This window comes from Lagopus leucura, unplaced genomic scaffold (assembly GCF_019238085.1).
Source record: "Lagopus leucura isolate 7727_CA_CO unplaced genomic scaffold, USGS_WTPT01 Super-Scaffold_73, whole genome shotgun sequence".
Lineage (NCBI taxonomy): Eukaryota > Metazoa > Chordata > Aves > Galliformes > Phasianidae > Lagopus > Lagopus leucura.
In genome coordinates this window covers 76,886,977-76,911,918 of record NW_024962252.1, presented here as the reverse complement: position 1 = coordinate 76,911,918, position 24,942 = coordinate 76,886,977, and the positions used below count along the sequence as shown (strand labels likewise).

The 24,942-nt window shown below is 40.8% G+C and overlaps 2 protein-coding genes across 2 annotated transcripts in view; one reads left to right on the top strand and one right to left on the bottom strand.

Annotated features, from left to right (window-relative positions):
- The window catches only part of RHOQ (ras homolog family member Q), a 21,698-nt gene extending 1,049 nt beyond the window's left edge, over window positions 1–20,649 (top strand). The window contains exons 3-7 of the mRNA XM_042874862.1: window positions 7–115; window positions 246–304; window positions 13,681–13,845; window positions 14,446–14,541; window positions 15,251–20,649. Of these exons, the coding sequence (XP_042730796.1) occupies window positions 7–115; window positions 246–304; window positions 13,681–13,845; window positions 14,446–14,541; window positions 15,251–15,406 (585 nt within the window). The 3' untranslated portion in view covers window positions 15,407–20,649. The remainder of the gene's footprint in view (window positions 1–6; window positions 116–245; window positions 305–13,680; window positions 13,846–14,445; window positions 14,542–15,250) is intronic.
- PIGF (phosphatidylinositol glycan anchor biosynthesis class F) overlaps window positions 15,580–24,942 on the bottom strand; it is an 18,695-nt gene continuing 9,332 nt past the window's right edge. The window contains exon 5 of the mRNA XM_042885210.1: window positions 15,580–15,983. Within this exon, the coding sequence (XP_042741144.1) occupies window positions 15,870–15,983 (114 nt within the window). The 3' untranslated portion in view covers window positions 15,580–15,869. The remainder of the gene's footprint in view (window positions 15,984–24,942) is intronic.

Here is a 24,942-nt window from a genome sequence, read left to right as displayed (position 1 = left end):
CTGAAGTGCGTGGTGGTGGGGGACGGCGCCGTGGGCAAGACGTGCCTGCTGATGAGCTACGCCAACGACGCCTTCCCCGAGGAGTACGTGCCCACCGTCTTCGACCACTACGCAGGTGAGCGGGACGGGGGGCGGCGGCGCGGAGCCGCTCGGTTCGGCTCGGCTCCGCTCCCCCCCGCCCGACCTTGCCCCGCCGGGGCTCTCCCCGCCGCGGCCTCACTCGGTTTGTCTCTCCCTCCTCGCAGTCAGCGTCACCGTGGAGGGCAAGCAGTACCTGCTGGGGCTCTACGACACCGCCGGGCAGGTGAGTGAGCGACCCCAGACCCCGGCCGCCTGGCAGCCGGCGCTGTCCGGCGCCGAAGTTGCTCTGGCGGCTGCGCGCCCCGGCGGCATTACTCAGCGGGGCTCCTCGCGTCGCCCGCTGCCGCAGCGGGGACAGACCGAGCGGGACTGGCTGGGCGGCCGGGAGCCGGCTCGGCAGCGGGGAGGCGCGGCACGGTCGGTGGTGGGCTGCTGGAGGACGCGTGTCTGCACTTGGGGCTCATGAAGTTGTTGTTCAGCTTTGGCTTTTTGGCTTTGCTGCCTTTTTTTCTTTCCTTTCTTCTTCTTCTTCTTCTTCTTCTTTTTTTTTTTTAAACTATACTAGACAGTCCAAGTGATTCTCTTGAGAAGGTTATTACAGCCCACAGTGGAAGACGCTATGTCAGCATGTGACTGAGGCAGTTTTAATGCTGGATGTTCAGAGAGATCTCTACTGTAGCGAACAGCACAGGGCTCCATTATCGACATCTCTGCTCAGTTATCACAACTTGCAGCCAGCAGCTGCCGGCTGAGCACAGTTTTATGAGTTAAAATACTTTGGGGGTGGCATATCTGAACCAAAACAGCATGTAAAGGGCCTGGCTTTGGGGGCAGGAGGTGCTAAAAAAGTGTGGAGCCTCTACAGAAATGCCGTGTGGTCTTTTGCAAAGTTGTATATTCCCTATACTAAAACTTCTTGCAGCATGAGCTTGTGTTTGGGTCTCACATGACCTCAGACGTGCTTCCCTGTGGTAAGGAACAACGAGGAAGATAATCTCTCTGCACTGGCACACAGTGAAGCCATACTTTGTAACTCAGTAATTCCTGCTCTTATCTGAACAATTGTTCAAATTAGCGTGCCTCTCTAAGTGTGCATGTAGCTGTAAGGGAAGCAGTACTCAGCCATTCTTGAGTGTTTAAGGCCTGAAAGCAGCAACACAATCCATTCAGGGAGAATTCCAGGGAACAGCTTTGCTTCCAGAAAGCCAGTAGCTGGAGGGTGAGTTTTCTACCAACAGACAGACTTCATCATTGAGAACTCACTGATACAAACACAAACTGGTCCCAGTGATGCAAAATGAGTTCACTTGCTATCTCCACCATAGCTTTGCTTTTTAGTAGTAAATGCTTCACAACCCAGCTGGCTTTAAAATACTGTTCAAGTGTGCTGAGGCAAATAAAGATCTGCTAACATGCACCCAGTTTCTATAATGAGCACTGGAAAAACAAAAAAAAAAAAGAAAGAAAAAGCACCTTGCACTCGTGTATGTATGCAGAGCTGATTCGTGGATGCTGTCTCAAACAGCCCATGCTGGCTTGTTGCTAATTACGAGAGCGTGTGTTGTAAGCTCTGTGCAGTCTTACCTCAAGTGGCTTTGTGGTGTCCATCTGGGTAGCTGCACGGAGAAACCTTTGGCTTCCTCTAACACTAGTAGTAAGCGAGCCAATTTGCAGCAAACAGCAAGCAAAGGTACTGTAAGTCTAGACTTGTAGATTGTTTCAGGGAGACTGCTGTCACAAAGCGATACGCTCTTGGCAAAACTCAGACCTGCAGCAATCATAAAATCTTTACCGTTTTCCTCACCCTAGTTCAGGTTATTGGAGGGGAGCAGTGGACATCTGGGGCTGCCCATGGAAGCCCCATTCCAGCACCCAGAACAACTGTAGAGGTTCTTACAGGAACCCATGTAGAGCCTCCAGTCTGACAATTTTGTTCTTTTTATTCCTTCATCGGAGTTTGCTGATGAGCCATTCTGAGAGAGCCATGGGGTAAAAGAAAGCTTTCTGTGAAGTTTAACAATTGTATGTGTTTAAGAGCAGAAAAGACAGGAGTTGGTAGTTTCTTCTCTGTGTTGAGGAAGCAGCATGCTGCGTCTGGTACATGCCTGCTGGTTGTACAGACTTCTGTTCAGCTCGGATTCATTGCAGCTTGAAGTTGGGATTTCTGTGCCAGCAAACATCAGTGTTGTTATTTCTAATCCTGTCACCCCCAAATAGTTTTACTGCAAAACAGTAGCCTGATAGTATCATTTTATCAAAGCTTGGCAGCATGTGATTATAGTGGCGTCTGAGCTACTTGCAGCCTTCTGAGTGCATACAGCCCCAGCCCTGGGCAGAGTCCAGATCTCATTTTCTGTGGGAAGAGGAGTGAGAGTGCAGAAGTTTGGGCTGTGACCTGCTCCATATTCCTGCAGGAAGCCCATGGCAGAGCAAGGAGCCAAAAGCTGCCAGTGTGCAGCAGGCCCATCAGCCTGAAACTTACCAATCTGTGGGTGTTGTTAGCTTGTATGGTTATGTATTTAGCAATGTGTGACAGACTTCTGTTTGGTGAGGGGCTGTGAGCTGAGTTCATGACATCTAGTTTGCTTTTCTAGTGAGCTGCTTCACAATGTAGGGAGAATTGCGCACAGTAACTGCACCAATCACATAATGCCTTGCATCTTTTTGAGTTTAAAGTAGGTTGAAATAAATCTATTAAGGTCCTATTTTTTTCCAGGTTATATATAGCAGGGAAAAATGACACAGTTCACAAGTTACAGTCTATATACAGACAAACTTTCCCCACCATGTGCATGTCCAGGCAGACTTCATCTGAAAATACCCCAGTTCAGCAGAAAACAGCCAGTACAGCAGCTGGGAGGGGAGGTTCCTGGAGCCCACTAGGTTTCGCAGCTGCAGAGGCTGACTCCCGGTCCCGGTGTGGCCATGCCACCCTGGGGAGTGCATTCCACAGGCAATTTGTCTCAGAGGTGGAGCTGCAGCTCCTTTGGGCCTCACTGCTCTGCACAGCCCTCCACTTTGAGTTTCTTTGTCCCCTTACTCCTCCTTGTTGTCCCTCAGATGAATGGTGGAGCCTACTTGCATAACCCAGAGCTGGAAGCAGAAACATGACAAAGCTTATGAACATGAAGTGCACCTGATGGTGATGCTTGGGTGCCTTTGGCTTTACGGTTGTTTCTCTTGCTGTGAGAGCAACTGCGTGTCAGTAATGTTCTTTATGGAGCAGGGGTATGTGGCAAAACAAGCCTGGGAAGGAAACTGGGGCTCCAGCAGGAGCCTGCTGACTTCACCCTGGCAGAGTGCTTTGGAACTAAGAAAAGTGATGATCGTTTTGGTCTTTCATAATACTGCTAACTCTCACAATATTGAAACTTTCAGAAAACTTTCTGGGAGTATTAACAGAAAGGTGGGCTGTGTGCCCCTTTGCTGCATCTCAGATGATGAGAAGAAGTGGGAGGATATGCAGCATTTACCTCTTGGAGGTTGTGCTCCACACTGAAGGCTGCTACTTAACATGGCAGCCAGGGTTAATTCTCCTTTCCTTCTCCTTTGATGTGGGGTTTCCATTCATGGTGTGGTCTGTCTCATCCAGCATGTCCTGAGCATGAACACGTTGCTCTTCTCGTGTGCTTTGCTGTGAAGGGCTGTCAGGAACAAGAGGGAGGGCAGGAAGGTTGCAGGAGCAGGCCAGAGTGAAATTCTCAGTGGCTTCTCCGCTGTGACCAAAACAGATGCTGCAAAAATGCAAAGCACAGTATGAGAACAGCTTCTGCCTGCCTTCTTTCAACTTGCGTACTCTGATGGCTGCTCTTGTTGCAGCTGCAGCCACCTTAATTCAGACACAGTGATATATATTTTTTTGTGTTGTAACTGAGTTAAAACTGAAGTCAAAAGCAATTTTATGTTAGAATTGGTCAAGCTGGAGTGCGTAAAGCAAACTCAAATACTAGCAAAATCAGTGCTTCCCTGAAGGCCAGATGTAAAAACAAATAATTCTAACTGTGAATGAGCCTGTGGGAAAGAGAGGGATGGAGGCAGGGCTTTTAAAGTGGATAGACACACAATTTGCAATGGCTGCTATAAATAAGACAAGAAATAGCAGTCATCTGTGTAATCCTGGCCAACTGTTTGCCTTGGCTCTGGAAGGTAGCCGCAGTTTCACAGGTACTGCTTCAGCATCCTGAGAGGAGAGGCAGCTGCTAACTGTTGGGGTAGTCTGTTGTGGAATAGGAATTTCCTTCCTTAGGCTGCATTATTCCTTCTGATCTGCGCATTCCACAAAGCCAGAGTGCCAAATGCAAACCCGGAGCACGCAAGCACGCTTCCACAAAGCAAACCCTGTGAGCCTTCATTGCTGAGTTACAAATGCTGAAAACTCCGACGTGATGTTGGCAAATCTAAAAATTAAAAGTGAGCCATCCCCATTCTGTCCCTGCACCTCCCTCCTCCCACGTGCGTTTTCCCTCACTGGCTTTGCGCTGTCGCAGGCAGGCTGCAGCTGCTGCCGGCAGGCTGTGAGCTCACTGCAGCCCGGGTGGCTGCAGCCCTATGAATAGCTCAGCTGAAGCTGCTGTGCGTGAGGATGCAGAGAGCCACACAGGTTTAATGGCTCTGCAGCAACAACTGGATGTGTGTAATTTAAAATAGAAATATGCCCAGATCCTTTCTCTGAAGTTTAAGATTTTAAGGAGGTAGTGTGTGTGGGCTGATGTGTTGCTGTGATGGGAGGTCAGCAGCAGATACTTCAGCAGTGACAGACTTGACAGACTTTCCTTTGAAAGGTAATAGCCCGTTACCTTTAGAATGGCCAAATGGTCTTCCAATAATAATAATTCCAGTGCAAACTTTACATCCAAATACCTCATTGTTAACTGTGAGTCATGCTTTGCAAGCCTCAAGTCTTCCCTAGAAAGACAGGGAAGTACTGTTATCAGCAGGTGAAGAGTCACAGGATGAGAAATGTTTCTCAGAGTTTCCAAAAGCATCCATTGTGGCAAACCCAATGTTTAATTTTCAGAATGTCCAAAGGCCTGCTGCATTTCTGAAAATTGGGGCTGAGTTAACTTAAAATTAAATTAAAGGTTGTCTTTGAGAATGAAGACCAATAATGTCATGGTCATATGAACAGTGAGTTAACAGCAGGCCAAAGTGAGGAACCCAAAGCAAACCAAGCACGAGAGGTTCTCCAAAACATCAGTTTATGGTATGTTAAAGGCATGTTTTTATGGAGTCTACTGGCATAGAGAAACTATTGCTAAACACGGATTGTGTTGTCAAGTAAAAACATCTCCTTTTCTGGGTTAGGAGACATAGATACGCTTTAGTTTGTGAGGAGGTTCTCTCTGAGTTTTGCTCGCTTTCTTTGAGGTACAGTGGCATGTTTCCATGCTATCCAAACACCGCAATCTACAAAAGAAACCCTGAGTGCAATAATTATCACTGTTCTAGCATAATATTATGGCCTATCCTCTTGCTTCCTGACTTCACTTTAAGACGGTGTGCACCTGTGCTCAGCAAATTGTCATATAATCTGCAACTGTCCTGCAGGCAGCAGGAGTGATGGAAGGGGACAGCTGGGTGAGCAGCCTGAGCTAGCGGGGCTTTCTGACAACAAGCTTTGCTGTACAAGACCATGGGAATTTTTTGGAAGTTCTGCAGTCACATTTCCTGAGTGAAACGTTTCATTTGCAGAGTTTTTCGTATTTTGGCAAACATGAAGAATCTCAGAAACGCCCTGTTTTTCTCTTGCAGTCTGATTCCTGAGTCAGCCTCTAAACTACGCCTTCAAACAACTTAAGTGTAGTTTAGACAAGAGAACAGCTTCCATAGCAAAGACCTCCTTTGTCTGGTCAGAATCCTTGGTGCAAAGGCACATACAGTATAAGTTAGGGTCTGAGCCACAGCTTCGTGTCAGCAGGCAGTCACTGCTGATTTCAGTGTGCTTTGTTCCAGTTCCTTTATTGAGAACACATAGACTAAAGGGACATAAAAAAAAACATAGTTGCATTCAAAATGCTGAGTCAGCCAATCCTATCCTCACACGCTGGTGGTATGGAGCACCTGAAAACATAGGAAATGAAAATGGCTTGAGACTCCCTTTGCTAGAAGTGGCTTTCCTTGAAGCCTTTGGGTTTTGTGAGTTCAAGTTTTCTCTGCATTTATGGATGAGCAGAAATTTACCTTTCATTTAAAAGTGAGAAGGATGAGATTTTTCGTTTATGTAATCAGCAGTCTATGGGAGCCTGGGCTTTAAGAGATAATATAAAACACACTGATTCCAAATCCTGCGGTTTTACTATGAATTATACAAAACAGTATTACAGAAATGGATGCTTTGGGACAGAGCTTCAGTTCTTATTTTAACCTCCAAGCATTAGGTGCTGCCATCCTCATCTTTTTTAATCACTGCTGCATCCATTTGGTGGTATGTGCTCAGTAATTCTTTGCAATGGTTGGCACTTGCTGGTGTGTGTATCGAGATGCAGGTTGCAGAATGATTCTTCAGAGCAAAGGAACATCTGACAGCATCTCAGGTGAACTGATTGCATTAGGTGAATAAAACAGACTGAATGTGCCTCAAGCAGCTTGCACTCTAAATTAGATGTAGCCTTGAATGCTGAAAGATCATCTGTAGGGCTCCCTGCTTTATTGCCCTGGTTGGTCTGATTTGCAGTTGGGATGCAGTGTTGGAGTGAATTGCGGTGAATTGTTCATGGCTGCAATCACCAAAATGGGATGACTTCCTTTTGCGGAAAAAGTGAAAATCTGGGGAGGGAAGACTGCTGTTCGTAAGGTCACGGAAAGTGAGCAGGGAACCAGCACAGCAGCTCACCACAGCCCGGTGATTTCTCATGGATAATGAGTGAAAGGGCTTCCCAGGCAGTCACTGCACTGCTTTCTTGGACATCCGTAAGGGGTGACCAACTGGTAAAGGTGTGTTCAAGTAAAAATGTGCAAGCAGTCAGTGGAATCCATGTTCCATCGTGAAAGATGCTAAATAATACGTCTTAGAGAGAAAATCTGGGGATGACTTCTTTTAGAAAACCAAAGAGAAATTGGGAAGTTGAAGTTACTGTGGTAATGGAGGGAAGTGCTCTGTTGAGACTGTCTAGGGAAATAGTGAGCATCACCTCATGCCAAGATGTAGGATTTGGACAGTATTTAATCGCACTTTAAGACTGGGATCAATTTTGATCGCTTAAAAGCAATTTTATGTATAACAAAGGGCATATTCTGTCCTTCTTGTCTTTATGCTCTAAAATCCATCTTAATAGGCTTCATCTTTTAGCTGCTTATTGCTTTATATGCAGAAAAGCTTTTCAGACATGTAAGCAGCAGCTCAGTTCTCAGATATGCCAGAAGGGAAGTTCTGTCAGAAGAAAAATCACGATTCACAAACCCTAGTCTTTTTCAATGTATAATTCATACCTCTTTTGAACAGTCCTCCTCACAGGAATTCAGAGATGGATTTAGATTAGCTTACTTCATTTTTAGAATACAATGGGAGAGCACTTAGCCTGTATTCTTGCAGCCTTTTCTATAAATAAAAAGTAGATGCTGGACCCAAATCAGCCACTTTCTGCATTCTCTGGGAAACCTGTGTTAGAAGCCACAGCAGGACAACTCCAGCTTCTTCATCAGCACTCAATTGGAACCCCAGCAGCCAGCAAAGAGATAGAGGGGCCGTCGTGTACTTTTTCCCTGTAGCCAGGGAACATCAGCTGACTTTGTTGTGCATGATCAGAAGCCAGGGGCTACAAATGTAGGCACCAGAGAAATCGAACACAGCGATGCACGTGACAGGCTTTGATCGCAGGCAGTTTGCTTTGCGGTGATGTTGCATCGTGGGCACTGTGCCGGGGACACTTCGCCCTGCACAGTGTTACAGAGTACATGCAGCCCACACTGAAAACAGCTCAGTTTTTAAGCCAGAGAAGTGCTTTGTATGGGGCAGTACAGCACGCTTCACTCTCTCCTCCCCCACCCAGGCTTCTAGCAGAATCAGAAACCACAGCGTGATTCAGCCCCTCAGCACAAATCTGCTTCCTGGTGTGCTTCTGGGGAGGCTGTTGTTTGCTGAGGCTCTGCCTGGTGCGTATGGCAAAACTGCAGATGGACTTTTAACTCAGAATAGTCTGGGGGGAGACAGCAGGATTTGCCCACTGCTGTAGCAAGGAGTCTCTGAGGTGTGTACTTGTTGCAGGAGTTATTATGGTTCTTGTTACATTTTTCAAAACATTGCAGGGGGCCTTCTGAATTGGGAATTTCAGGGAGGAAAACTATGAATGATGCAGTGCTGAAGGATAGCAATTAAATTCGCCCCAAAAATGGTGAACTTGAAGTACGGTGATTTTTTCGGAAAGCAAACTTTCATCTGTCCTACTGCATAATAGGTTACAACTTGGACATACAGCTGGGGTTGACTTTCCACCTCCAGTGATCTGTGTGTGGCTCACTGTGAGCAGCAGTTGTCATTACCCTGCACTACATGAAAGCTGGATTCCTCTAGCAACTCCGCCTGAGATCTATTTTTGGCTTCTTGTCTAAAAACAGATGGTTGGGAGTGAGAACCTCCTCTTATGATTGCTGTTGTAAGCTGTGAAAGCAACAGATGGTTGCCAATGCAGAGAGCACAAACCTAGAGTTGTCAAGTTCCAGTTTTAATTCCAGCATGGTGTGAGCCATATTTTGTTCCCCTCTATCCAGATCCTATCTCCTCAGAATATAAAATAGCTAATCTTTTTGTCTGTAAGTATGGAGATATCTGCAAGGAAAACAAACAGATCTAGGTTTGTGTCTTCTTCAGTACGGCAGATCTTAGAGGTGTGAATTTCTCTAGACATTTTGGTCAAGGTGTGGGGAGGTACTTGCTGCAAAGTAGGCTCCTCTAATTATCCTTCATGTCTCCAAGTTGAACAGAGAGAACCTAATTCCATGCCGGAGGAGAGGGGAGCCAGTGGCCTCACAATGTGCTGAGGAGGGTAAGGACCTCTGTCCCCACTGCTCTTACTTGGCCATTGTTACCATAAAACAGGGAAGCTACAAAGAATACTGTGGGATCTCAGCTATGTCCACTCCTCTGACTTCAGTTTTCTTATAAATAAATGGAAATTATGCTTCTGTGAGTCAAGAAGGTTGTCTAGAAATTGAGTATGCAGTTTGTCTTAGCTGTTTTCGTTTTGTTTTGTTGTTTTTGTTTTTTTTTTTTTAAATAACCCATCGCACTGTAAGCTGTGTGCACCAAAAGCTTTTGGAAAGCTTTGCAAAGACTAATGCATTATTAAGCTAGCAAACCCCTATGGGGCACCCTAACAGATGGGAAGATGCAAGCAGAGAGAGGATAATAACTTGCTCAGGGCAACAAATTATGTCAGCAGCAGAGTTAGGAATGCAGTTTGTGTGTTTTTAACTATGTCTTCCAGCTGATATCCATGGAATTAGGCAACTTGAAATACAGCACAGGGTTTTTTTAGTCTAAGCAAAACCCTGAAATGAAGAACAATACGCTGTTGCAGAATATCAAGACCATTCTTCATGCAAGGAGTTCTTTGAGACCTCTGTTGTTAAGTATCTAAAGGTGAGGAAAAGGAGTAGCCAAGTTTTGGATTGTAGATTAAAACACATCCACCTAGTCATCCAAAATACAGTGAAAATCAGTGATTCAGTATGCCAGCCAAGGCAGCAGAGAACCTGAGAGAGGGATATTGTTAGGTACTGTAGCAGATGGAAAAAGAGACTGAAAGGAAAGATTTTAAGGACACAGATAATGCTAGATTTGCCTGTAAAATACCAAAACTAGAGGGAAATGAAAATTTGTAAGTATGAATTTCCTTTCTCCCTTCTTAAAAACAACTCCCCCCAAAAGCAAAACAAAAACCAAATAACAGTCCTTCCCAGTTTGTAGTTGAGAAGCCAAGATGAATCACTGGCTCCTCCATCTCATCTTCTTTCCTTTGTCTCTTCTTCATTGGCAGCTGTCCTTGCTTACTGCAGAGATGCTAGGTAAAAGATGAATGCTCCTGTTGCAGTGTAGTATCTTCCACATGGTGTCCATATAATACCACAGCACCGTACCGTGTTAATTTAGCCAACACACATTCAATTTATTACAGTTTCTACATTTTCAGCATGTTTTTTCTTATTTATATGTATCTCTTTTGGGAAACAGTGAAAAACTTTGAAGTCCAGGGTGGACTTCACTAGACTGTACTAGTCTATGTACTATGGACTGGACTAGACTGTATGTCTGGAATTAAGACTTCACTGTATATTCTAATTCTTAGTGGCTTTCTTATCCATCTTATTTATACTCATAAATATTCCACTTAAATTCTTTAAATATTGCAATGCCTAAACATACAAAAAACTGCCTCTCCCATTTAGTCTGGAAGTTTAATTGCTGTACAGCATGGTGTGTACATGCACTCAAATTGGAATTTATGTTGACTGACTTGTATAATTAGATTTTGCCATTGCATTTAATTTTAGAATAAAGCACATTTATTTCCCTTACACAAGATTCAGGAAATAAACTATAATTGAAGCAATCAGATTTTTTTCCAGGCTTCTCTGATATTCTGAATAATAGTCTAAATTCGTATGGTATTTCAGATTCTTTAACTGAGTGCAAGCAGTTATTTAGACCTGATACATCAGAGAAAGTTTTCAGATTTGGTTTTATTATTTCAGAGGGGGCTGTTGGGGAGCAGAAGGAGCCTTTATACACAGGCAGCTTACACAGTGCTCATAGTGTTTAAGCCAGGCTCTCTCTGAGGAGGACCCAGGACCAGTTTAACTATGTGTCTTACTAAAATAAGTGGTGGTGGGCCATTATTAGTATCAATATGAACATCATTTTCATAGCACAGGTGAGATTTAAAGAACAGCCTGGTAGCACTGACCTCGCTTCAAGCAATAGGATTGGTGGGTATAGCCAAATTTTCTGTCAATTTACATCAGCATCAATGCAGTGAAATCTCTATAGTGAATACCATGTACATCTTTGGCTGTGGTACATGAAGTATCTAATGACTCTATACTTGTTTAACATCTTAAATGGGATGGACCCACAGCTTGCCCAGATGGAGCAGGGTATAAATCAAAAGGCATATAAAAAGATGAAGGCAGAGAGAAGAAGATCAGCACTGCACACTCCTTAAAGAGCAGTGAAATCGCTCACTCCTGGATGACTGCTGATAGATGCTGAGGAAGGAAGATGCTGTACCAAAATGTGGCTGAACATACAAAGATTTGTATCCCATGGGATTTAATATAGAAAAACTAAATAGTTTGGAAGTAAATCAGATAAATGTAGCTTGTCTTTAGGATGAGCAAATGAATATTTGTCATGAATAAAAGGTCTGTAATTTGAAATGAATTAACTCGTACATATTTTAGTGTCAGTGGACTCGCAGTAATTTCTGGTGACAGTTCTCTCCATTCCAATATTTAATGCATGTAGTACTCTTAATTATTGTAACCCAGGTGTGAGACTTTCATAAAACTGAAGAGTTTAGTAAAGGCAATTCTTCAGTGGTAGAAATTATGACTATAAACTAGATTTATTTTTGTAAAAAAGAAAACCAAAACCTTTTCAAGAATATCTTGCATACGATTTAGTAGAGCTGATTTAGAGAGTCACTGATGGATCCACACGAGTGTTCTTGCATGCAGATTTCTGAACTCCAGGGACCAGTTTAATTTGCAGTTGGGAACCTTCTTTCAGGATTTTGATCTCCACCCTACAGAACAGTGTGGTAACTCTGAGCAGGCTCTAACTACATTCAGTAATAGAAGGGAAGCATAAAGCGTACACTTAAAAACAACAACACCAAAATCATGTTGCTGTTGTGATTTTTTTGTTTGCTTGTTTGTTTTAAAAAAGTTATTTCTGCCTTCTATGATGAATAGCCACAGTGGCTGAGAAGACTTGCTTACTACGTCTTTCTTGTGCAACAAGATAGGACCCTGATGGTAGCAGAGAAAGAGCAGACCTTCAAATGGCCTGTCAAATGTTTCACAGTGGTTTCAGCTATAGGTTGTGAAATAGTGCGCGCATGTTTGCAGCTCAGCTTACTCTGGCTTATTGACAAAACTGTAGAGTAAATAGGGCTGGCATTAAAGTCTGTGTAACCAAAATGGCACATGAGCACAGAAGAGCCTGGCCAATGGTTGCCTCCTCACTAGTGCAAAATCTCCTCCAGTGCTTGCTGCCACATCTTTTCTCTGTTTCATGATGAAGATAGCAGTTTTCTTCCCACAGCTGCTGACTTTCAGATGAAGAGGGGTCTAGCAGAAACTGTTCTGAGGAAATTCTCACACGATTTCTGAAATTCTAGTGATGCAATCTTAAAAACGTAACAGTTAATCAGTGAAGCACTTTTTTGAGGGTGCAACTATAGGTCAATAATCTGGTAATGTGACAGCTGCCAAGGAAACGAAAATTGAATTTTCTGGTCTGTTTCAACCATGGAGTTGAATTACATTTCTGTTTATATTTAATGAACAAATTATTCCAATATCTGTGAGATTTAATTAAGATGGGGAGCTTATGTGCGGAAGAGGGAGGCTGCTACAGCCTACAGATTAACCACGCACTGGTGTTTATTGTGGAGGAGAAGGTACAAAACAGTCATTTTTCACTTGTCTTGGCAATGATCGGGATCAGTCTTAGTTATCTATGCTAAAAAACAGAAAAACTAACTAAGGCAGGAATAGTAGGACACTGGTTCCTGCTACAGACCAAAAGAATCCTGGCAGAAATAAGCTGGGGCATCTTCCCTCATGGTTTTAATTAAAATATGTGGCAAAATCTTCTTTCTTCCTCTTGCTAGAGGGATTATGTCTGTTTTACAGTAGGGATAATGTTTTAAGTACCTCTGTTCCTGTGTGCATTGGCAGTAGGACTGGTGGCTTTAAATGCTATGGCTCTAAGTGACCCAAACAGTAATCTTTTCCGACATGTCCCCAAAAGGACACTAATGTTTCTCTGAGAGGGTTCTTAATCTTTAATTTCTGTTTCTTGCTGCCATTTGCTGAGCTTGTTTACAGAAAGCAGAGTCTGGACAAAGGAGCTCCCTACTGATTCTTACCCTGTCCTGATCATTAGCAACAGGACAGTAAGATTTATTTGGCCAAAAGAACATCACTTCTACATATGATCTAAAGGGAACATTTAAGTTAAGTGTATTAAATAGCCTCAATCTAGCCTAGCCTTGTATAACCTAGATGACTTTATAGCAGTCACATCTTGTGCTCTTTGGTCAAACAAATACTAACTTTTGATCTGAAAGCACGTTTGGAACAGAATTTTTTTTCCTTTGAATCAAAACATTTTATAAAGATACTCTTCAGTATATTCTATTACAGAGGTAAGTTTCTGTCAGTACTAACATAGGGATTGTATTTCTGTTTATATTCACGTATAATTACTCTTATATCGAGGTTTTGTTCCACACTAACTAACCAGGAACAGTTGTAAACATTGAGAAAGTTTGCCTCAACATACTTCCTGAAATACAAATATAGTTCCTGAATATAAAATTAATTAAATACAAGCAACAACTTAGCATTGAAGATAACAGAATTTTTCTTTCTCAGGAAGACTATGATCGTCTGAGACCTTTATCTTATCCTATGACCGATGTCTTCCTTATCTGCTTCTCAGTGGTAAACCCTGCTTCATTTCAAAACGTGAAGGAAGAATGGGTACCGGAGTTGAAGGAATATGCACCTAATGTTCCTTTTTTACTAGTAGGAACACAGGTATCTGTTTCTGTTTTAGTTTATATAAATCACTTGACTGTTTATGCCCTTTCCTGGGGCTCAGAGTTCAAGTCCAGCAGGATCTGAGCAGCATCTCCTTCTGGATTTGCAGAACTACCCCAACAATTGGCAGGAAACTTTAAATCTGTGTTGTTCTCTAATAAACAACTTCTGCTTTGTTGAAATAAATGCATTGGTCTGCAACTATCAGTCATATCTATTACTTATGGAAGCTAAGGAACAAGTGGAGAAGTGAGACAAAATTTCCTCCTGCATCTTGTAGCCAGTGGATTGGACTCCAGCTATGAAGTGATCCACCTGTCGCTATTATGTTTGAGTTTGTTGTGCTGCCACTGCTGGATATACATTCTAGTATTTTAATTGAAGAGCTGAGTTAGGGAGTAAATGTTTTGAACTTCTGGACTGAAAGCAGTTCACAGCTTAAATTTACAGGGCTTTTGGATCAGTTAGGATTGAAAATCTGAACAGTGACATGATTCCATTTTTTTAATGCTTTAAAAAGAGGTTATTTATATAACAACCAGTTGACTTTTGTTTAGAAAAAAGCTATTCCAACATGTCTGCAATCTTTCTTGCTAGATTGATCTTCGTGATGACCCCAAAACTCTGGCAAGATTGAATGATATGAAAGAGAAGCCTTTATCTGTGGAACAAGGACAGAAATTAGCAAAAGAGGTAAACTAGAAACTCCTAAATGAAATGACATAGCAAAGAAGCAACAAACATCAATTTACAATTGGCTTTTTCTTCCTCTACAGCTTTGCCCATTTCTTTTACCAGTTGATATAGGAAACCTCATAACTGGTAGCTAAGGAGCAGACCTATGGAATAGTACTTCCTTATTAGTAATTGTTCTAACTTTCTGAATAGAAACTCGGTAAAAATTAGGTAAGCATTAATAAGAGATAGTTGAAATCCCAGAATGATTGAGGTTAGAAAGGAGCCCTGGAGGTCACCTTGTCAAATCCCCATGCTGAAGCAAGGTGCTGGAACCATGTGTAGGAAGTTATTTCTGAATGCTGTATTACCATTTTAACACCCTGTGTGGATACTGTGACCGTTTCTGTTGTGACTTCCTTTTGAAACATAAATTGGTCATGTTATTTTTTGCTGTTTAGTTACTGAAAATGCCTGGAGGACCTCACTGCCTGTCCAAAGAGTTTATTTAATATGCTTCCTCTAGAAGACAAACCAAATTAAAGAAATGCCCTATCTTTGGCCAGAATACAAATCTTCTGTTCTTCTACAGGAGGAAGCACATTCAGAAAAATTTGCAAGATCGCAGCCAAACTTTGTGGTTTTCACTATAGAAACAAATCGCTGAGGTGCACAGTTCTGAACAGCTGCAATATGTTGCTATTGAATTAACTTATTTTCTTGACAGATAGGAGCCTACTGCTATGTGGAGTGTTCAGCTTTAACACAGAAAGGACTGAAGACTGTTTTTGATGAAGCTATTATAGCCATTCTAACTCCAAAGAAACATACGGTGAAGAAGAGAATAGGTTCGAGATGCATAAACTGCTGTTTGATCACGTGAGATACATTTGACAATGGCCAGGCTTACTGTGAAATTCTACTGAACTTAAATACAACGCGTTAAGTACAGAAAACTTGTTTGAAAGCTAAAATAATGATTCTGCCTTCTACAACCAGTGAAATCCAGAGGAATACAATCAAAATCAATGAACTTTGTAATAAGAAGCCACCACATCTGTTACAAACATTTTATTCAGACTGGAAGGTACAATCTCTCAGGGTTACATAGTCTAGAGGAAGCAAAAACTGCACCATGTTGAAACAGCATCTGTATGATGCTATTGAGTGGAGGTGCTTGGCCTGTAATACTCTAAATGAATTTGGATAGTCGTCTGCTTTGACTACACATATACAGATATATCTAGAGGGGAAAAAAAAACAAAAAAAACAACAACAAAAAAGAAACTTTTGCACAGTCTGTATGGAATCTGCACAAAGAAATACCTTGTCTCTCTTTGCGCCAGTTATCTGCTTTTGTATGTAAGCTGCTTGCGGTTCCAGTGTATCCACAGAGGTGCAATAATCAGACCAGCCATATAGCCAAAGGTAGCTCCGAGGGAACATGAAATGGGCCATACCTGAGGGGAGAATGCAAGGGAAAAGCAGACAATGAGAAAAATTGTTTGTGTTTTTTGTACTTTGTGAGCACAAATTCTCAGTGTAATCTAGGTACTGAAAGACAGTGGTGTCTTATTCTACTCTAAAGCTTGATGTGCTTTCCTAAAAATGCCACAAGTATAACAATCATACGTGCATCTTCATGAACACTAAATGCCGTGGTACAGTTTTGTTATTTTTTATATTAATATGTATTAAAACGTAACCAGGCTTCTGGCTGTTGCAGATCTTAGTTTGATGTTCCCAAAACTACATGAAAAACTTACTAGCATTTATATCCCCCGAAGTGTTCAGCTAACTTAGCGTCCTGCTGAACACACCTTGAAACCTACAGATTTTATTTTTTGCGACAGTTAGACTTGAAGATCTTTGTAGGTCCCTTCCAACTGAAACTATTCTATTCTAAGTCTGCCTTTTTCCATTTTTCCTTCCAATCTTTCATGGTATTCTGAAACTTTCAGAGGTGTGTCTAAATAAGCTAATAATACAATAAGGCCAGAAACTGAGATGAATAGAGGGTTGTTTTTTTTTTTTTTTAGGCTTGAAAAGTAGGCAGAGGGATGAATTCCCCTCTGGCTAGAAGAAGGAAGCAAACTTAAGTCTGGAAACTGACTGAACATCTTGCACCCAGTTCAGGAAAAATATAATAAGCCAGTATGTTGAAAACTGCAAGAGAGCTTTCATTATAGGCTCTATTTCCTAACATAAAAACAGGGAACTGACTCAATACAGCTGACTCACACAAAGCATCTAGTATTGAGGCAAAGAAGTAATGGAATCCTTCCCACCACCACTGTCAAATTGATTTTCAGGGAGGATGGGCCAAAACAAAACTGTAACCATTCTGTACTTAGATGTAGCATATTTTAATGTCAACTGCGTGTTGCATTTGATGAAGGTCCCAACTAAGTTGGTGATTGAAAATATTGTAGAATAAACTGAATTCCCACCTCTCTTCAAAATTCTCCATTGTATATTGCAGGGACAATTTTGCACATCCTGCTGTACAGTCCTTAATCTAGTACAGACTGCACTGTCCTATTCTTTGTTTTTTAAATTAAGGGGGATATTCCCCTTCTATAGTACTTGAGACTGAGAAATGCACTAGACATTAAAGAAAATATCCACATCTCAGTGTCCAGCCTTTTTTTCTACTTCATTTTGACAGGCAATTCATGAGAATCAAATGAACTTGCTCTTAATGGTACTGGTTTCTCATTTTCCTAGATCTGATTATTTTCTTTACTCCATTATCGCAGGAAGAAATAGATTTATTCATGTCCTTCAATCATGGGAATTTTAACTAGGAATAAGAGTAACTTATTTTTGTCCTCTGCTGTTTCATCTTCACATTCCTTAGCATTTGCAGTTTTATATATTATTTGGAGGTCTTAAGGAGTGTAGCAAAGATGACTATAAACAAGGTGCCTTAGGTACTCTTTATTGACCTTGTTTCATTCTTCCATTTCCAAACATTCTATCTCTGCTATTTGGTTTCAATGCTAGAATGTTTTGGCTGTTGCCTCTCAAACCAAAGACTTGCTTGTTTCAATTCAGCTAACAGTGGCATTGTAGATCTTCTATAAAAAGCCTTGAGATGCTTTGGCACAGTAAGATATTATGTATATTTAAAACTCACATGACTTTGTGGCCTTGGCTAAACTTATGCTTCAGGTAGATCTTTTCAACTTTTAAAAGAAATGTAATCAAGTTATTTCTAACACTTTGCAGGCTATTTTAAGTGTCTAAAGGACAAAAGCAAAAAAGTCCCTGAGACCCCAGTTACTCAGAAACGTTCAATGGAAACGGCAGTCAAACTTTCTTATCCACTGGTGAAGTGAAATACCGTTCTAACAAAACTAACAACAGAAGCTTCATAACTCAGTGGTCTTCTTTTGCATCAAATTCTCTGTGAGCGATCAATGATCCTTCATTAAATTTTACCTACATTAGGTGAATCTATTGTAGCCAAATTGCTTTTCAGAAGTACGAGTAGATGTCAGACTGATTTTTCATGTTCCCTTAGCCAGTAAGGTCAATATCTCTGATGACCCATTCGCTCTGTATTTTTTGGTATCGTATGTATAGTGAGCAATTGTTGAAATGATTAAAATGATCTCTGTTGATGCTGTAGCTTCTTTTTCCTGATTGGATCACAACTTGGAGCGCAGTTTCTCAATAGTTTTCCTGAATTATGTAACTTAATATTAATGATGCCTCTGTTTGCCCTCCAAAACATTCAGTTTTTGCTTTGATTTCTTAAAAAATCAGTGTTACCTCACGGGTTTTCAGGCTGTCTTACTTAACACGTGACCTCTGAAATCCATCCCTCACCTGTGGCAGATATCAAAGGTAAGGGGTAAAAGGGAGAAACCTTACAACACTCCATCTCACTGACTGTGAATGGGATCGAAAAAGAAACATCATCCTTCTAGTGGCATAGAAAAGAAGGGTACTGTAGAAAAAAAGAATGTTACCAGGTGCCTTATTACTGTTAAAGGCCCATGTGTCTTATGCTGGAGAAATGGCCCAAACAGTTGTGAAGGTATTTTGGCCTTCTGAAAACTCCCTAAGCACAGGAGCTACAAGCCTGGACATAAGAGAGTAGCTGTCTGGATGTCACCTCTCAAGGCAGGGCAAAACAATAAACGAGTAATGGTACAAGCTCTGCACCTTTTATTCATGACCAATGCCATATGGTGTATTTAAAGAAATCAGAGAAATATTAATATGTGGTTCTTAAGCTCATCAGCTGCACTGAAATAACAGCCCGTTTGTATGCTTTACAGTCTGTAGCAAATGTACTGCATCGCATCCACCAAAAAAAGTGAACTGCTTTCTTTTTCATCAGGTGCTGGCCTTGTTTTTCTGAGGTTCAGTCGCTTTCTGCTGAACCTTTTTAAGTGAAATTGACTTCTTTGATCAATCTACTTTTGCCTTGTCTTGCATATTTTCTCTTAAACTTGGTTTGGTGTTCCTGACTCAGTTCCAAGTGATAAAAATCTAAGCAGCTGATAGACACCTACCAATTGTAAGAGATTCCCTCCATCCCACTTGTTAGAAGTACCCAACTCGTAATATATTCCTTTCACTTTCTGAAAACTGCTCAGCTCGGTTTCTCCTACTTTGTGTTCCTTTCTGCTATGAGGAAGCTGACATAACCTACTCCATCACTGACATCATGCTTAGGGTGGAGTAGATGGGTCAGCAGCAGGAAAATAAGATATTAGGCAACATTACCTAACTGCAGTTTTTTTGAGGGAGAGGAGAGGAAATTGATCTGCAGAGATTAATATGGGGAATGTAGGAGGCAGGACAGAACATTCTTCAGGGAACTGTTGTGAAATACCTTGTGTATCCCAGCAACTGGGAAGCATCAGCTACCATCCTCACAGCCCACTACAAAAACAGTCAGTTTATGTACCAAATGCATGTGGAACCAGGCCAGTTCTAACAATGCGTATGTGATTGCTGAGAATCTGAACAGCGGCTTGGCAACAACAAATCCCACCTGCATGCTTAACAAGCACAGAAATTGAATTTTAAGGGATAGAGCAGAAGCCAGTAGTTAACAGAAAGCAATCCTGACTTCTGCTATTTCAATTTTCTTCTAGCCTTGTTTTTTTTTCATTTGGCAGTGCTGATAGGACTTAACAGGAATTTCTTTAGGCTAGCTAAATAGATACTGCAGAACTGCAAGGTTTCTAGTATATTTAAGAACTTATTCTAAGAATGAGAACAGGAGTTGCCAACCTTTCAGGAAATAAATGAGCTAGTTTCCTAAGTGCTCTATAGAACACCTGTGAGCCGACTTGAGAATACTTAACATATTGCATGGGAAGAGAAGCATGTTGCAGGATCACAGCAAGATGATCCTTGCTCTGCTATACTATGCACATAGCTAGTTAAAGCAGATTTCTGGCTGCATGACAGTTTTCTTCTCTACTGTGAGTCCACAACATGCATCCCATGCAATAGGAAGCATCTCAACACTGATAATGACATAAAGGCCAGATTCTTACAACGCAGAGCAGTAAAACCCTGATAAAGGTTTTAAGGGTATCACAAAGTAAGCAGGTGACTGCTGGTACAGACAGAGTGGGGTAATCTACTGCATTTATTATTTAAAAAAATAAACAGACTGGTCCCATCCTGCAGATAAGTGCTTTTTTCATATGCCTACACTAGGATTTTTTTGTATTGTTATTATTTCCAAAGATCTGTTTCTGGCTGTCAATTAGAAAGCTATGTAAGCTGTATTTTTATTTCACTTAAGAACCGAATAAATGAGCACAATGATTTTCCCTCTGTTTCTAACATGCCTTAAATTACAGATTGTTTAGTCTGCACTGTCTTAAAATTTTCAAAACATATTTTTAACCCATTTTGGTTGTGTGAATGTTAAGTAAAAGTGTCTTACCACATTGTACAGAATGTGTATGTTGACAAGCACGTGCTGTGGAGAGGAAAGTGTGAAGACTTTTTCAGGCTGGCATTTGTAACCAGAAGTTGGTTTTGTGGATTTGTGTTCTAAAGACCTAGCAAGCATGGCTGCCTCTGATTTCACCATTAAGGTTTACACTAAGAAAACATACCTTTAAATAAACAATGATAACCCCACTGAAATGGAACGGGCTTCTACCTCTCTTTAAAACAAACAAACAAAAAACACCCAAAATCAAACACTTCCCCCATCCCAGTGGATATTATCACTGCTACTCTTCTGAAGCAACTTCTTTTACATCAAAATATCTGCTGTAGTTAATAGAAGCTAAAGCAAATACAAGAATGATATTCTCTCAGCTTACTTAAGAATAACAATGTAGCATGAAAGTTTATGGTTCTGGTTCAGCTTACTTAAGTAACCACCAAAAATTGTGTCCATGATTCTCCACCAACTCTTTTTCAGGTTGCAACTATCCAAAAGGTATCTAGGCCAACCTTCAGAGTCATATTGGCTAAACCACATGGCAGTTGGGCAACTCAAGTTATATCAGCACTACCTGTTATGTTACAGACATTCAGTATGAAGTAGGAACTCATATTTCAATGTCATTTTCACATATGATATAAAAACACTGTAGACAAGATACGGTTTCAAAGTCACATTTTATCATCAATAACTACAGATCAAAATTATGCTATGAGAAAAATGGGTGGGCATGAAAACAGTGAGCTTAAGATGTTTTAAAGATCTGGTGTCAAAATATGCAAGAAAGCCAGGAACTTTACTCTTTGCTAAATAAAGTTTGTGAGTGATGTATAGGATGTCTGGAAAACTAGTTCTACAGCATACAGAGTATACTGGTCAGGTTTTCATCATTAATTATACCATCTTGTTCTGCAACTCAGTTACCTCAGACTGTGCAAAGAAAGGACGTGTCACTTTGTGTCTAGTACCACCTAAACTATCCCACTCAGTTTCAGCAGTGTTGTGCTTTGAGGTGCCACTTCTCAGATGACACACAAAGCTCGGATCCTAATCACATGTAATTGCAGCATCAACCTGAAAGAGTCAATCTGGAAAGAAAACCACAACTAAGCAACTGCAGCTGAAACTATTCTAACTAACCCCAATCCTTACACAACCGTGCATCAGAGGCAACTAGCTATGGATGCATAACTCTTGAAAACTTCTGATCATCATCTAGAATAGTCAAGTGGTCACAATTAAACCCCACAAATTATTTGTAGAATTTCTTAGGAATTTGACAGCAGGCTCAAGACACTGAAAAATACTCATTCTACCAATATGACATTTTTTTCTCTAGGAGTTTTACCTGTCTTTTTTTATGTCGTGAAAAGTATATTTCTTTTTTGATACAGAAATGTAAATGTAGGGACTTGCTTTCCTGTACAGCTGTCCTTGTATCTTCAGTTTTGTCTGAGATTGGATTAATTCTGCAGTATTCTCAATTCTTCTATAACCAGAAAGAACCACCTGGTAGGTTACCCTGATCAACTGTTTTGCACAGTTAGAAAATAAAGTTTACTGAAAAGTAGCAGAGAGACAACAGGCATGGCCAAACTCTATGTTAAAAAGTTACTTTATGAATATCAACAGAATAAGGAAGAACAATGAATCAGGATACCAAATGACTTTCAGCAATATGTTACATACTTCTAACAGAAATGCTTTACATATTTTTAATTTCCATTCTGAAACATTATTCAGACAATGGTCATTTTATTTCCAGTATAGTATTCCATTCCTGCTGAGTTTCATTTACTTAGAATAAAAGTTGTCAGTTATATGCCAAAAGACACATTTTACATAATTATATTTAAATGTAGGGCCACTAATCTGAATATCCCCTGTATGCAATATTTTTCACAGTATGAACGTGGAAAATAAAGTGAAGATTTTCTGAGATAACTGTATTTATCTTATTTTTCTTATGTGCCACAAGAGGTATGCATAAAGAACCAGTATGTTTTTAGTTGGCTTATGGGTAACAAAGTATGAAGCAGCATTTTGGTTTTAGCCATTAGGACATGGATTGCAACTCCTGATGATGAAATTTAATTAATTTTTTTTATGAAGTTTGCTCCACTGAAATCTTAATCTTTTTGAAGTGAAAATGAATTCCAGTGAAAGATATACCAGACATACTGAAATCTGATTTTCTAATAAGGCAAGAAATAGGTAATGGTACTATAAACTACTCCAGTTCTTGTATGTCTCCAAGGATGGAACTTCCACCCCCTCACTGGGCAGCCTGTTCCAGTGCCTCACCAGCCTTAAGTTGAAAAAAAACAACTTCCTTATGTCCAGTCTAAATTTGCCCTCTTTTAGTTTTAAACCATTTTCCCTTGTCCTGTCACAACAGAATCTACTGAACAATCCTGTCCCCTTTCTTCACAAAGCCCCCCTTTAGATACTGAAAAGTCCCCATCAGGTCTCCCCAGAGCATTCTCTTCTCCAGGCTGAACAGCCCCAGCTCTCTCAGTCTGTCCTGGTAAGGAGGGTTTCCCATCCCTTGGATCGCACTCCAACAGTTTCATATCTCTCCTGTACTGAGGACGCCACATCTAGATATAGTACTCCAGGTGAGACCTCACCAGGAGAGTTTTGACTGGGCTGTAAGTACTATTGAGCCCATGTTAATATCTACATGATTTTTTCCACACCTTGTCAAGGACTTAATCTGTAGGTGTTCCTGTAAGCATGCCAGCTGGATTAAATTCTACACAGAACACTCCCAGCTCGGTCTTTTCTTTTTCCTCCCGTGAACCTTGTTCAGTAACTATGTTATGTACAGATATTTTTATGATCAGGAAGTCAACCTGCACTAAATATTTTCTTCATAAAGCAAGTAGATTTACAACTACATAATATTTCATCATGCCCATTCACCATTCTCTGCCTTAAGCTAAAGGTAACACTTACAGCACCTTTCCTCTTTCATTGCTACTGTGAGAGGATCTACTATGAGCTTCCATAATTACCTGCCATCAGGTACCAAAAGGAACATTGTTCCAAAAAGAGACTGTTTCTAGTACACATAATTTCTGAAGAATGACAGAAATGTCTCTTGGCTCTGAATACAGCAAGACACAGCTGCTACATGCAAGTCAATACCTGTGATGTTGAATCCATACTAAGTGGGGACAGACAGACAAAAAAGTAGTGTAAACTCATGTATGAAATACAGTGTTTCTAGAGAAACTGGTTCATAAATATGTATCAGCCAGCTTGGCTGAACTGGAAAGATGTGATTCCTGGGCAGCTTTTGAAAATACCTGGCTAGGATATTTACACTTTTATTGTCCTCTTTAGTTAGCAACACTTAAGAGATCATGTTCAGGAAAAACAAAACAAACAAATAAATAAAACCAAAATGATTAAAATAAATAAATAGATAATTGCAAACTTCTGAGAGTTGTGAACAGGACCTCTAAAAAGCTACCTTAAAGAAGTTCCATTCCTACCTTCAAGACTTGTTACCATTTTCATGTTTCACTGCAATACAACTATAAAATATAAAGGCTTTTAAGAATAACTTCTTTCATTTTTCCCTACAAAGCAGATCCTTAAAAAACAAAACAAAACAAAACCACCTAAAATTACAGTTTTCAAAGGCTGTTGAAATGGCAGCCTGCAGAACTGATAAGCAAACTTCTCTATTCATCTGACCTCTTGAATTACTCAGATGATGATTCAACTAATGATCAAGCAGTTCAGACTCAAAATGGAAATTAAGATTTCTTTCCCCACCCCATTATTTTAAATTCTACAAGGTAAAAGGTGGAGGAGCAGGGAGCATTCATGCCCCCAGAAACAGCTGGTGACAAGTTATGATATTTGAAGCTTCTGCCAATTCTTTGCTGCTCTGAGGAGTCAGATAATATATTTTTAGATTTACAGATTCCAGATCTTAACTTCAGTAAGTCTGTTATGTTCAGCTTGTATGACTTCGAAGACTTCTCAAACAGAAAAAGCTGACCGTTAGCAAACTTCTGTCTCTTAGAACGGGGAGACAGTGGGAAGGACAGATCAAAAATGAAATGGACTTGAAGTTATCAGTCTTAATCAGAGCCTATTGACTTTTATTAAGTTTTTCTTATATCACTGGTGAAAGTTTTTATACATGCAGTTTAGTGTTTTCTGAGATTTTGTGCATGTATACATGCATGCAATATAACTGCACCAGCATAAAAGAGATGAGTAGTCACACGTGTGGATGGTATTCATTTGTCTAAACATGAGGTGTCCAGTGCCATTCTAACTATGCTCTCTCCTCTCCAGCTACTGCTCTGAAAGGTGACGTGTTTCCTCTAGGTCCTCTGCCACAGCCCTACATGAGTTTCTGATGCATTGGATGGCACTCAATAGTATGATTAGGCTACCAAGTATCACCCAAAACTCATGCATGTGGGTTTAACTGCAGTTCTAAATTTCCAAAAGCATTGGTCAGA